Raw genomic sequence first — 15,229 nt, forward strand, 5'->3', positions numbered from 1 at the left:
ATAGCTCCATATTATTCCACTGTGTCTATGTACCAGTCTTTATTTAGGCAGTATCCTATGATGGATATGGCTTGCTTCCAACCTTTTCGTTCTTACCAATCACACATTTTACATCTTTACAAGTTGCATTGTACAACTTTATGGATAGATCATTTAGTACATCATTTAGTAGTACATTGGTATCATGATATATACCTCAAACTGTTTCTGATTTTTCCATCAGCACTGATTTTACTATGGCAGCTCCACAATGTTGAGGATCTCTCTTATCTTGCTGGTCTACCTTACTTAACATGCAACACCTTTCTCTGGGTCTAAACTGACTACTCAAGGGGCATCTGGTGGCTCAGTCAGTTAAGCATCTGCCTTCAGCTCAGGTCATGATCCCAAAGTCCTGGGTTTGAGACTTGTGTCAGGCTCCCTCTGTAGGGAGTCTGCTTCTCCCTCTCCCTCTATTCCTCTCCCTTGTTCATGTTCTCTCTCTTTTTCTCTCTTTCTCTCTCAAATAAATAAGTAAAATCTTTTTTAAGTCCTTTTATATTCAAAGTAATTATTTGTAGATATGTATTTATTGTCATTTTGTTATTTGTTTTGTGGTTATTTCTATAGGTTTTCTCTGATCCTTTCTTCTCTTGCTCTCTTTCATGGTTTTTGACCTGATACACTTGGATTCCTTTCTCTTTATTCTCTACATATCTTCCCAGTTTTTGACTTGTGGTTACCATTAGGTTTGCATAAAATAGTTTCTGCATAGATCAGTCTATATTAGGTTGATGATTGCTTAATTTTGAAACCATCCTTTACACTTCTCCTCATATTTTAGGTATATAATGCCATATTCTACATCCTTTCATTTTATGAATAACTTTTTCTGGTTTTTACAAAAGTACTTACTTATATTGCTTTTGTATTTTTTTACTTTTCATACTCTCATTTGTGGTCTTTCCTTTTCATTCAAAGAGTCTCCTTTAATATTTCTTGTAGGGCTGCATTAGTGGTGATGAGTTACTTTATTTTTTTTTTTTAATGAAAAACTCTTTATCTCTCCTTCTATTCTGTGTAATAGCCTTGGTGGATAGAGTATTCTTGGCTGCAGATTTTTCCCTTTCAACACTTCGAATATGTCATGCCACTCCCTCCTGGCCCACAAAGTTTCTGCTGAAAAATCCACTGAAAACCTTATGGAGTTTCCTTTGTATGTAACTAACTTTTATTCTCTTGTTATTTTGAAATATTTTTCTTTATCATTACTTTTTACCATTTTAATTACTATGTGTCTTGGTGCAGACCTCCTTGGGTTGAATTAGGGGAGGGGGGCTCTCTCTGTGCCTCTTTCCCCCAGATACCTATTTCCTTCCCCAGATTAGGGAAGTTTTAAGCTATTATTTCTGCTTATAAATATTCTGCCCCCTTTACTCTCTCTTCTTCTGAGATCCTTATAATGAGAATGTTATTATGCTTGATGGAGTCATCGATTTCCCTAAGATTATATCAATTTGCATAATTTTCTTTCCTCTCCTTTGCTCAGCTTGGTTACTTTCCATTACTCTATCTTCCATGTCATTAATTAATTCTTCTGCTTCATCTAGTCTGCTATTTATTCCATCAAGTATACTTTTTAAAAGATTTTTTGTTTGAGAGAGAGGGAGAAAGAACTCATGAGCAGAGGGAGGGACAGAAGAAGAGAGAAAAGCAGACTCCCTGCTGAACAGGAAGTCCAAGGTGGGGCTTGATCCAGGACCCTGGCATTATGACCTGAGCTGAAGGCAGACACCTAACCAACTGAGCCACCCAGATGCCCCAACCATCAAGTGTATTTTGAATTTCATTGTGTTATCTCTGATTGGTTCTTTTTTTTATCTCTGTGTTAAAGGTCTCACTGATGTCCTCCACTCTTTTCTCAAGTCCAGTGAGTATCTTTATGATCATTACTTTAAACTATCTATCAGGTATATTACTTATATCTGTTTTGCTTAGATCTCTTGCTATGATTAGGTCCTGTTCTTTCATTTGGGACATATTCATCTGTCTCTTCATTTTGTCTAACTCTCTGTGTCTGTTTCTCAGTGTTAGGAAAGTCAGCTACTTCTTTTGCTTTTAACAATAATAGCCTTATGAAGAAGAGGTCCTGTAGTGCCCTGCTGTGCAGTGTTCCCTGTTTCCCAGGGCCTAGCATTTCAGGGAGTATCTCTTATATGTGTTGCTTGTGCTCTGCTATTAAGTCGCATTTCAGGGAGTATCTCTTATATGTGTTCCTTGTGCTCTGCTGTTAAGTCTTGGCCTCTTCTTCCTTCAGTGCAGTTGTCTGAAGAGGCTCTCTGCCAGCAAGAGTCAGGACCACTGCCATCTTCTATAAGGTTCTGGCATTGTGTGGACTCACTATTCTCACACTAAACTATTTCTATTTCACCAGTTTCCCCAGCACTCACCTGTCTCCTGACCAGGACAGAGAGACAATTTGGATTCTCTAGCTGCTTTTCAAGAACTCTGGAGAGTCTGACTGTTTTCTCTTATCCAGCTGTCTAGATACTTATTTTTGGCCATTTCTAATTTATGATCCAGAGAGGCACCATTAACACCCTAGGGCTAATGATGGACATGGGGACTCTTTTTAGGGAGTTGTTTTGTTTTGTTTTGTTTTAAACATTTTACTTATTTATTTGTCAAAGAGAGAGAAAGAGAGCAGCAGGCAAAGGGAGAAGCAGGCTCCCTACTGAGCAAGAAGCCCAATGTACTTGATCCCAGGACCCTGGGATCATGACCTGAGCTGAAGGTAGACACTTAACCAACTGAGCTACCCAGGTGTCCCTCTTTACAGAGTTTTTAATAAACTGAGGAGCAGGAGCCAACCCTGTTATTCTAGGATTGCTCCTCATTTATCTGGATATTTCTATCATATACCCTTATTCTTGTGACCCATCTCTCCTCCCCCCAAACAGTGGGGTCAGGAAGAGCAAAGACACTTGAATCTGATTTCCTGCCATCCCAGCTCCTTTTTTTCCAGGCTTCTCCTGGCACCAGAATGTCTCTTCCCTTCCTGTGCAACATTAAACATTATGTCATACCTTTATCTCTTCTACTCTAAAGTTTATTTATACTCCAGGACCGACTGAGTGGTTCAGTCAGTTAAGCATCTGCCTGTGGCTTGGGTCATGATCTCCAGGTCCTGGAATCAAGTCCCATATTGGGAATCCCTGCTCAGCAGGGAGTCTGCTTCTCCTACTCCCTTTGTCCCTCCCCCACCACACTGGAGCTCCCTCTCTCTCAAATGAATACATAAAATATTTTTAAATAAATAAATAAAATAAAAATTAAAAAACTTTTATACTCCAGCCTTTTGGCTCTTTATAAATTCCATTCTATACTCCAATTTTCCATATAGATAGATAGATACACAAGATTAATAATTTTAATAAATCCTTTCCTGGATCAATACAGCCTAGGTCTTGCAACCCAAGTACATATGTTTTCAGACTTTTGTCTTACTATTGACCTTAAAAATTACTTCTAAAACTAAAGGAAAGCAGGAATGCTTTGTCCTAAGTGAATCTTCTTTCTCTTTTCTCTGATGCAATAAGCCCCCAAATTTCTCAGTCTCAACAGAGAGGCTGTGAGTGAAAAGTTAGGGGAGAAATAGAGGGTGAAGATGAGTTACAAAGATCTGAATAGCTGTCTGGTTGATTCTTCTCTGTTATACAATTTTTCTACTTTATATTCTTCACTGAAGTTAGACAGAATCCTGATTTCTGCTATGTGACAGATGTGTGCATGAAACTTTGATGTCTTCCCTTTTCTGAGCTCCCCTGCAGGGGGGAAGACAAAGCTGAGGCTAGTTCACTAGGTAGGACAACTCTTCATCTGGAGCAAGAAATGCCTGGGAGATGAGGGTTTTGTAGGTCTGATTAAGTCCCTTCAGCATATAGAACATGGGATAAACCATTAAAGTCACTTTGAACCTTCTTTTGTTGTACCTGCTTTGTATTTTAGAGAGACCCATATTCAGGAAATGCTTTTCTACCTGGTGAGAGCTCCAGTGAAGATGAAGAGCCTTTAGCAGAACTGTCAAAGGAGGAATTGTGCATGAAAATAAAAAGTCTGAAACAAAAACTAACAAACACCCGGAAAGAAAACAGCCGACTTCGACAGTCTTTGGTCATGCTTCAAGGTAAACTTTGATAAAATTGGTATTTTTAGATAAAAGGAAAAATATATGATGAATGAAAATTATTGCAAATCAGCTGTCAAGAGTGAAAAACCGACCTGTACCCCTGGGGATAAAAATATATGTTTGTAAAAAATAAAAAATTAAAATAGAAAAAAAAAAAAAGAGTGAAAAACCAAATCAGTGCTTCAGAGAAAAAAAAATCAAAAATCACATTTTAAGAAAATCTATGATTATATAATTTAACACAGAAGCACTCATCCTTAAGCCCTTAGTTTATGACTTAGGGAATTTTAGATTATTCCTACAAAATATCAAATGTTGTATTCATTTAATAATATTCAATGGCTATTTATTGAGCATTTAATAGGGGTTACTCACTGTGGTAGGCCCCAGAGAGAAAAGGTTAGTAAGAGAGAACAAATAAGTTATCATGTTCATAATGTGCTTATCTTATTCCCCTCTGCTAAGGAAAGTACTAGAAAATGGGACCTATTATGAGACATTATAGAACCACTGGAAATAAAGATCCTGTACACTGAAGTATAGTTTTGGAGTTGGGAAAAGTAGTCTGGGAAAATAGTCACATTCCACTGAAGACTAATAAAGGAGAAAGATCAATTTATGCAAATTAAAAACCACTTGGTATAATGTCTTTTTTAGGATCCTATATTGTATTTAAGTGTTTAGTTTTCAAAAATTATGTTTTCCATTTGCAGTTAAGCATCATGCACTATTTTGTGCTGCTGAATATTTGGCAATCATGTCTTGTGTTGGGCAATATTCTGTTGTAAAACAGTAAATACACAGACCATTTTGAAAATAAATCCCTCTGGCTGCTATGTACAAATGAGTACAAATAACACAAGAAAGAAATCAGGGAAGGGCCACTCTCCAACAGTATTGCAGTCATCCAGACTAACATGATGGCACCCTAGCCCAGGACAATGGTTATCAAAGTAAAGAGGACAGTTCCACATAATTATGGAGGCAGAACTGATAGGAGATAGATAGAACATGGTGATGAGCTAGATTTTCATTTTGTGGTAATGACTCATATACTTTCCTAATAATATTTATTACAGTGAAGACTTCATAGTTTTAAGTAGAAGCAGTTACAGCTAAAACATATTTATTCCAACACCAAACCATTATGTCTTTATTTTTTTCTACTTTAAATATTGAATTTTTATAACCAATGTTTTGCCTTTTTTTTTTTTTTCTGGTGAGGTTTTTGTGATTTCAAACAACAGATCATTCTCATTTTCATATAATCTGTTCCAGGACTTAGAGTAAGATGAAAAGCTAGTTTATAAAGTTAGTATAAATTGCTGGCTAAAAGTATTGATTTTTGAGTTACAGGCCTTGGTTTGAATCCCAACTCTGCTTACTGGCTATACAACTGGTGCCATGTCACTTTACTGGGCCCCCAGCTCCAACTTCAAAATGGGAGGGGGGAGGTGGCGGGGATAACCTATCATGTCCTTGCTGCTGTGATGATTAGAAGAGATCATTGGAAGAAATGCTTCACCCAAAGCACATGACAGGTGTTCAGTAATGGTATTTATTATTGTTACTGTCTCTGCTTTTATCAACACCAGAACCTGACACATAGAAGCCCCAAAAGAAAATTATTACACCAATTTTTGTTATACATTTAGATGATAAAATTCTAAGTGTGAGTAGCAAATGAGTTTCAATAGTATGTGAAAAGAATCACTATGACAAGCTTCTTCTCCCTCCCACACTCCCAGTTGCCATTTCATTTTTTCTCTCTGCCAACTTCTTACACCTCCTCCCATATCCTCGCTCTCAGTTGATGACTTTGCTTCTGACTTCATTGAGAAATTGAAGGATATGAAATAGACTGCCGTCTCCTTGCACCCATGCTTTTTTTTTTTTTTTTTTTTTGTATTTTTGTTTTTAAAGTGAGCTCTATGCCAAACTTAGGGCTTGAACTCACTACCTCAAGATGAAGAACTGCATGCTCTACCAACTGAACCAGCCAAGTGCCCTATCCTTGCACCTATGCCTTATGCTTCACTCTCTCCTGTCACTCATGATGACCTACTCTCTTGTCTAGCCAAAAACAGTTATCTCCACCTATGCGTCAGATGCCATCCTCTTTCACCTAAGGACATAGCTCCAGAGCTTCTCCTGGCTCTCCAACACAAGATAAAATTTTCCTTCTCTAATGAATCATTCCCCTTAGCACCAGACTTACCATTATTTAAAAAACAAAACCAAACCCCTTCCAAGCTATTTGCTTCTCCACCTTCCACCCTATTTCTTTCCTCCCCTTTATAGGAAAAACTCCCTAAATGATCTGATGCTACATACTGTGTTCAATTTTTCCCCTTCTATCCTCTCTGGATCTACTTCAATTAGTTCCTTATTGTTCTATTATAATTTCTTTCTCTTGTTCACTATAACTCCCATATATAAGTTTACTGGTAACAAAGTACTACAAATTGCATAACTTAAACAACAGAACTGTGCTGTCTCCCACTTCTGGAGGCTAACATTCCAAAATTAAGGTGTCAGCAGGATCACACTCCCGCAAAAGGCACCAGGGAAGCCCTCTCTCCCAGCTTCTGGTTGTTCCTTGACTTGAGGCCATGTAATGCCAGGCTTCCTGTGGTGTTCTCCCCATATGCTTATCTCTCATCATGTCTAAATTTCCCCATTCTTTTTTTTTTTTTTTTTAAAGATTTTATTTATTTATTTGACAGAAATCACAAGTAGATGAAGAGGCAGGCAGAGAGAGAGGAAGGGAAGCAGGCTCCCTGCTGAGCAGAGAGCCCGATGCGGGACTCGATCCCAGGACCCTGAGATCATGACCTGAGCCGAAGGCAGCGGCTTAACCCACTGAGCCACCCAGGCGCCCCTAAATTTCCCCATTCTTATAAGGACACCAGTCATACTGGATCAGGGCCCACCTTAATGACCTCAGTTAAATTTGATGACATATATAAAGACCCTATTTCCAAATAAGTTTGCACTCTGAGGTACTAGGGGTTAGGACTCCAATTTATCTTTTTGAGGGGACACAATTCAACCCATAACATTCCATATTGCTAATCTCAAAAATCATTTTTTTTTTTTTCTGGAGAGAGAGAGCACAGAGGGAGAGTAAGAGGGAGAAGCAGAGAGCTCAATGCGGGGCTCGATCCCAAGACCCTGAGATCATGACCTGAGCCCAAGGCAGATGCTTAGCCAACTGAGCCCCCCAGGTGCTCCTCAAAAGCCATTTCTTTTTTTTTTTTTTTTCCAAAAGCCATTTCTTGATGATCATCTAATTGCCCTGTGACCAGCATTTGAGATATTTGGCTATCTCTCCTTCTCTGGAAGTTTCCTCATTTAGCTTTTAGGACACCACATTTATCAGTTTTCCTCTTACACTGCTGATCTTTCTATCTAAATCCATATGGCTGATTTATTTTATCATCTTACTCTCTAAATATTTGATGATGCCCCAAGCTCAGACCTTGAACTTCTTTTCTTTCTATGTACACTCACTTCATAGGTGATCATATCTAATTACATGATGTTAAAATCCATCAATAAACTATGATTCTCCAGCCAGGACTTCACCCTTTAACCCAAACTCATTGTCCAACTGTGTACATGACATAACTGACAGGTTTCTCAGAGTAACATGTGCAAACCACACTCCTGACCTGTATTTGCCTTTCTTCCTCATCTTGGTTAATGCTAACTTCATTGTTCCAATTTCTCAAATGAAAAACCAATTTCTATATTTCTTTTACATCATACACTCAGTCCATTGACAAATCTTACTGACCTTGCTTTCAAAACATTTTTGGGATACAATCCTTTTTACCACCCCTACTACTGTCACTCTAGTCCAAGCCACCATTATCTCACACATAGAATATTATGGTGGATTCCTAGCTGGTGTCACTATTTTTGATCTTGCTTTTCTCTAGTCTATTCTCAGCACAGTTGCAAGAATAATCCTGTTAAACAAAATCAGTTCATGTCACTTCTCTCTTCAGAACCCTTAAGTATATTTCCTCCTCACTCAGGGGAAAACAGAAATCATTTTTATGATCTTTAGTCCTTATGCATTCTGGCTATTTCCCTTCTACTTACCTCTCTTAGTCTTATTTTCTACTACTTTCCCCTCCTTCTCTGTGATCCAGCCACATTGAACTACTTGTGTTTTCTTTGAAGACATCGGACATGTTCTTACTTTAGTGTCTTTGTACTGGTCATTTCCTCAAGCTGGAATGTTCTTCCCCCAGAAGAACATTCTTCTCACTTACCCACTTCAAGACCTTACTCTAAATTCATCTTTTCCCTAGACTCCTTCCTCAATATAAAATTTCAACCTCTCTCTCTCTGCAACGTATTTTATCTTCCCCTGCTTCATTTCCTCTTTGGCACTTACAAATCTCTATATAATCTATTATCTATTATGTATTTAATATTCTCTACCCCCTCCATACACACACACACACACACACACACACACACACACACACACAAGTGTACCTCCAGAAACCAAGTCGTAGAGTTAGCTATTGGCTGGAATTCAGGCAACAGGAACTGCCCACTACTGCTGTGGTACTCATCATGCATTTACTCATTTGGTAATATTATAAAATCCTCCTATATATTAGTCACTGTTCTAAGTACCTAGGAGAGTCCAGAAAATAAAACAAAGATCCTTGCTCTCATGAAACCTACATTCTACTGGGGCAAGACAGTCAAAAGCTGTAATAATTAATAATTGAATAAATTATATAAAATGTTAGCTGATAGTAGTATGTAAAAAATAAAGGAAGGTAAAAGAAGATTGGGATTTGAGGGAGAGCATAAAAATACAATCTTAGGGGTACTACCTGGGTGGCTCAGTGGGTTAAAGCCTCTGCCTTCGGCTCAGGTAATGATCTCAGGGTCCTGGGATTGAGCCCTGCATTGGGCTCTCTGCTCAGCAGGGAGTCTGCTTCCCTTCCTCTCTCTCTGCCTGCCTCTCTGCCTACTTGTGATCTCTGTCTGTCAAATAAATAAATAAAATCTTTTTTAAAAATACACAATCTTAAATACAGTCCTAAATAACATGATCAGAGGAGGCCTCCTTGTAAAGCTACAGTTGGGAAGTAGGAAGATAACAGAGAGTTGAAATTTTATGTATAATCCAAATAAGAAAGGGTCTGAGAAAAGAATGCAGAATGGTTATTTATCTTTTGCTCAGTAATGCTCTTAATAACATTTTGAACTAAGAATCAGGGCTCTTTTTCAGTTTATAAAGCCTACTGAGGAAAAATGGTAGAATATATATGCCATTTTAGACTTGCAGAAGAGCAAATGTGTGTCTGCTATACATGTATGTTTTAAGCATTTGAAACATGTCTTGTGGACCACAACTGACCAACACCATAAGATATAAAAGGAAAATAGTGATATATCTATTTTATAGAAGTTATTAAGTTGTCATTATTTTTAGAGAATGAATGTATACCTAGGAAAAAGAAAGCATCAACTGAAAATTCAACTCTCGTAAAAAATGAGATTTCAGTGAAGAATCAAAAATCAGTTAAGTTTTGCCCCAGTTTCTTTAAGTATGACATAATGTTTAAGTGAAATGTGTGTGACTCTCCCTTCTCTTCTGAAACCTTACTAAAAATAAACTTAAAGTGTGTAAAAGCACAAGGTCAGGGAAACTGTAAAGAAGACCACAGCAGCTAAAAGATGCCAGTAAAATTTTAGACACTGAAAAGCAGATGAGCGAGTAGTAACTGACTAGCTGTAAGAATCTAAAAACTCAGTGTCTGGGATGGGGTTGCGGAGTGAGTAGAGGTAGAGAAATTAAAAAGAAAGAAGCTAAATCACACCAGAAAACTATAAATGGTTTAGGATTTGTACCTGTGAAAGGGATTATGATAGTGCTGGTAGTGTGAAAACTGAAAGACCTACATAAAGACCTTTTGGGACCACAAAGTCACACATTCTCCCTATGTAGCCTGCAACTACCACCCTTCACCGCAGTAGAAGATGAAGGTTTTCTCTCAGAAGAGGTTGAACCAAAGCTATGAACTCGGGGACACCAAGCCAAGCTGAGGGAGGGTGCTTATTTAAGGAAATCCTCTAACATGGAACACAAACCAAAATGAACAAAGAGAATAATAAGATCAGAGGGAACAGAGACAATTCAGGGAGCAGTAGAAATTTGCACAAAACAAGAACAGGGTTAGTTTAAGAGAGGAATATCCAAAGAACAAGGGGGAGAAACCTAGAAATTCAATAAAATGTCTGGAAGTAAAGTTAAGAAAATCTTGTAGATATTAGAGTAAGAAGACCCAGAAAAGGAAAATAGTAAAGATTAGGTAAAATAAAGAATTAGTCCCAGAGGTTAAATGACCAAAGACAAGAGATCCTAAAAGGTATGAGAGAAGAGGGAGAAGTTATTTAATATTAATACCACAAATCTCTAGAATTGAAGGACACAATTTTTTACATTAAAAGATAACACCCAAAGCAAAAAGACTTGTCCAAGTCATAACATTGTGAAATTTCAGAACAGCAGAAGTAAAGGGAAGATTCAAAAGCTTTCAGAGGAAGTAAATACGCCCCATGCTAAGGATTGGGAATCAGAATGGCATTGGACTTTTCACCAGCAACACTGGAAGTTCCAAGAAAAATAAGCAATGCCTTCTAAATTACGAAGGGAATATAAATCTAAACTTCTATACCTGAGTGAAATTATCAACCAAGTGTTAGGGCTGGTAATACTTTCATACAACATCTCACTAATGCACTTCCTATTTCTTTTTCAAAGACTAAGGGAGGAAAAACTCCTCCCAAATGAGAGAGTAAATCTAGAAAAATAAAAAACATGACATCCAGGGAATAGGTGGTCCAATTCAGGAGAGAGGCAAGGAGGAATCATTGAAGGATAGTGAAGGGAAACTCCAAGGTGAAAAGTATACAGTCGCCTAGAAGCAGCTAGCCCAGACTGTGGAGGCATATGCAGGGCTCCAGAGGAGACAGCTCCAAGAAATATATGAAATTGGCATTTGACATGATATATCCAAATATCTAAAGAGATTTACATAGGAAGTTTAGAGATGTATAGAAGTTTAGGGTGAGAGAAATAGTGTAAAAAACAATAATAATAAGGTAATTATTAACTCTAGGCGGGGGGAATCATGTTTTAAAGAAAAAGAAATGTGAATAATGTTTACATCACTATAATAATGAAAGCACAATATTTATTGAACAATTGTGTTACCACTATTCTGGGAAGATGAGAAGAGTGTGTGTATGTTTGCGTGTGAGTAGCAGGCATGTGTATTTTTGCGTGGCTGGGAGAGGAGTTGAAAGAGAACAATATTGCCATATTACATAGTTGAAAATCATTAAGCAGAGGTGCCTAACTTGCTCAGTCATAGAGAATGTCACTCTTGATCTCAGAGTGGTGAGTTCAAGCCCCACGTTACATGTAGAACTTACTTAAAAAAAAAAAGAAAATAGAAAATCAGTAAATAATTATATGGATCTGAAAAATCAATAAATAGTTGTATATGCACATTATTATTTAAGAGTATGAAAGTAAGTACCAAAAGAAATAGTTAAATGATTTGGGATTGGTGATCTCTAAGAGTGATAATCAGGAGTGGTGAGTGATAAGGCAGAAGACTACTGTTATTCATTATAAGCCTTATTTTATTTCAAAACTGATGAAAGTATATAGTACATGCCCCCAAATCTAGCAGCTACTATTTTTTTAAATCAGTAATTTCTTTATAGTACAGTCACATTAATTACAAACAACTATAAAATAGCTACTAGTAACCTAAATAAGACACATATGTAGTCAATGAAGAAATATAAAAAACTCAGCGAAGAAATATAAATTAATGGAGAGACTTGTCACATTCATTGATGAAAGGAGAAGATGCCAATTCATCCCCAAATAACTAATACTTTCAGTGGGATTCCAATAAAATACTAATGATTTTTGTTTTGTTTTGTTTTTGGAAATTTGACAATGATCATTATAAAGCTAACCTGAAAAAGTAGGCAAAATCAATTAGGAATCTTCTGAAAAAAGAATATGAGGGTATAATCTGTCAACATAAATCATATAAATTTCAAATGACTAAAAATAAGTTATTTTGGGGCACCCGGATGGCTCAGTGGGTTGAGCCTCTGCCTTTGGCTCAGGTCATGATCTTGGGGTCGTGGGATCAAGCCCCACGACAGGCTCTCTGCTCAGCAGGGAACTTGCTTCCCTCTCTCTCTCGGTCTGCCTCTCTGCCTGCTTGTGATCTCTGTCTGTCAAATAAATAAATAAAATCTTTTAAAAATAAAAGTTACTAGTGCAAGATCAGCAATGGTGATTTGGAACAGAATGCAGATCCCTCAGTCAGAACCTCATATATGACAGAGAAACTATCCTACAAACACTATGGCATAGAGGTAAATAGTACAGATTTAGAGGGGCCAAACCACCTGGGTTCAAATCCTGACTGCCACCTACTGTCTGTGTTACCATGTGAAAGTTGTTCAACCACTCTGTGCCTCAGTTTCCTCATTTCAAAACTGGAAATAATGACAGTGCTTGCCTGGGTGACATGTAAAGCATTCAGAACAGAACCTGGCAATAGCAGGTGCCATGTAATTTCCTTGCTGTTAATGTTGTTCGGTATCATAAGTCGTCAGGCCCAACTTCATGGACCCGTGCCCTAAGCAGGCAGTCAGAGCCCTGCTCTCAGAAAGGCCCCACATACTAGTTAAAGGCTTTACTGTCACCATATTAAGGTTATTAAGAAGTTTTGAACAAAGAGCACTGCATTTTCATATTTGCAATGAGCCTGGCATTTCATGTAGCAAGTCCTACAAGTTAATCAGGAAAAGGATAAATTATTCAGCAAATGGCTCTGGGGAAACTGATATTGCAGTGTGTGTTGGGGATGGGGGATCCAAGTTCAAGTTAAGTTCTCATTCCACTCCATGTGGCACACTAAAAACCATAACTATACAATTGTTTATCTTTTCTAAAGATTTTATTTATTTATTTGACAGAGAGAGAGAGATTACAAGTAGGCAGAGAGGGAGAGAGAGGGGGAAGCAGGCTCCCTGCTGAGCAGAGACCCCCCCCAACAATGTGCTCAATCCCAGGACCCCGAGATCGTGACCCAAGCCGAAGGCAGAGGCTCAACCCACTGAGCCACCCAGGTGCCCCATAACTATACAATTTAAATAAAAAACCTATGTTCTGAATTTTGAGTGGGAAGTACTGGTTTAAATACATGATGAAATTTATCTTTATCTTTTTTTAATTAAATTTATTTATTTTCAGCATAACAGCATTCATTATTTTTTTCACCACACCCAGTGCTCCATGCAATCCGTGCCCTCTATAATACCCACCACCTGGTACCCCAACCTCCCACCTCCCCGCCACTTCAAACACCTCAGATTGTTTTTCAGAGTCCATAGTCTCTCGTGATTCACCTCCCCTTCCAATTTCCCCCAACTCCCTTCTCCTCTCTAACTCCCCACGTCCTCCATGCTATTTGTTATGCTCCACAAATAAGTGAAACCATATGATAATTGACTCTCTCTGCTTGACTTATTTCACTCAGCATAATCTCTTCCAGTCCCGTCCATGTTGCTACAAAAGTTGGATATTCATGCTTTCTGATGGAGGCATAATACTCTATAGTGTATATGGACCACATCTTCCTTATCCATTCGCCCGTTGAAGGGCATCTTGGTTCTTTCCATAGTTTGGCGACCGTGGCCATTGCTGCTATAAACATTGGGGTACAGATGGCCCTTCTTTTCACTACATCTGTATCTTTGGGGTAAATAGCCAGGAGTGCAATGGCAGGGTCATAGGGAAGTTCTATTTTTTTTTTTTTTAAATTTTATTTATTTATTTGACAGAGAGAAATCACAAGTAGATGGAGAGGCAGGCAGAGAGAGAGAGAGGGAAGCAGGCTCCCTGCTGAGCAGAGAGCCTGATGCGGGACTCGATCCCAGGACCCTGAGATCATGACCTGAGCCGAAGGCAGCGGCCTAACCCACTGAGCCACCCAGGCGCCCTGGGAAGTTCTATTTTTAATTTCTTGAGGAATCTCCACACTGTTCTCCAAAGAGGCTGCACCAACTTGCATTCCCACCAACAGTGTAAGAGGGTTCCCCTTTCTCCACATCCCCTCCAACACATGTTGTTTCCTGTCTTGTTAATTTTGGCCATTCTAACTGGTGTAAGGTGATATCTCAATGTGGTTTTAATTTGAATCTCCCTGAGGGCTAGTGATGATGAACATTTTTTCATGTGTCTGATAGCCATTTGTATGTCTTCATTGGAGAAGTCTCTGTTCATATCTTCTGCCCATTTTTTTATATGATTGCCTGTTTTGTGTGTGTTAAGGAAATTTATCTTTAAAAATTAATAATATATATTTTCTAATACTCTTCACTGAATAGGCCTAAAAAGCAAGAGCTCAATAGCAAAGAATACTTTTAGCTCCTGGATTTGGTCATATAACACTTCTCACTAAAAGGAGCTAGGGTTCCTTGGAGAAATGGTTGAATCCAGAATTTGCACAGGAAATGTGTGAGATGAGCCTTTTTGAGAGCCTAGAACAGGAAATCCAAATGAGAAACTTGTCATAGCAGAAAGTAAGGCAGTTAACAAAGACTATATAGACGTGCCAGTTAGAAGAGGTTCCTAGGGTGCCTGGGTGGCTCAGTGGGTTAAAGCCTATGCTTTTGGCTCAGGTCATGATCCCAGGGTCCTGGGATAGAGCCCTGCATTGGGCTCTCTGCTCAGCAGGGAGCCTGCTTCCTCCTCTCTCTCTGCCTGCCTCTCTGCCTACTTGTGATCTCTGTCTGTCAAATAAATAAATGAAATCTTTAAAAAAAAAAAAAAGAAGAAGAAGAAGAAGAAGAAGAGGAAGAAAAAGAGGTTCCCAATGGCCAAAGATGAGACATTTTGAGGATAACGGCAGGTTATCATGTATATTTCAATGCATGAGTTCATAATGGTATTCAAAAAAGAAAAAAAGCTTAAAAAAAAAAACTTAA

At 38.3% G+C, this 15,229-nt stretch overlaps 1 protein-coding gene across 3 annotated transcripts in view; it reads left to right on the forward strand.

Annotated features, from left to right (window-relative positions):
- The window catches only part of BEND6 (BEN domain containing 6), a 51,808-nt gene that overhangs the window by 21,648 nt on the left and 14,931 nt on the right, over positions 1-15,229 (forward strand). For 2 of the 3 annotated variants that reach the window (XM_082731269.1, XM_082731268.1), the window contains exons 3-4: positions 1,874-1,909; positions 3,988-4,165. In XM_082731269.1, the coding sequence (XP_082587395.1) occupies positions 1,874-1,909; positions 3,988-4,165 (214 nt within the window). The remainder of the gene's footprint in view (positions 1-1,873; positions 1,910-3,987; positions 4,166-15,229) is intronic. The other variant, XM_082731270.1, reaches the window with a different exon arrangement.

This window comes from Mustela nivalis (genome assembly GCF_964662115.1).
Source record: "Mustela nivalis genome assembly, chromosome: 5".
NCBI classification, from domain to species: domain Eukaryota; kingdom Metazoa; phylum Chordata; class Mammalia; order Carnivora; family Mustelidae; genus Mustela; species Mustela nivalis.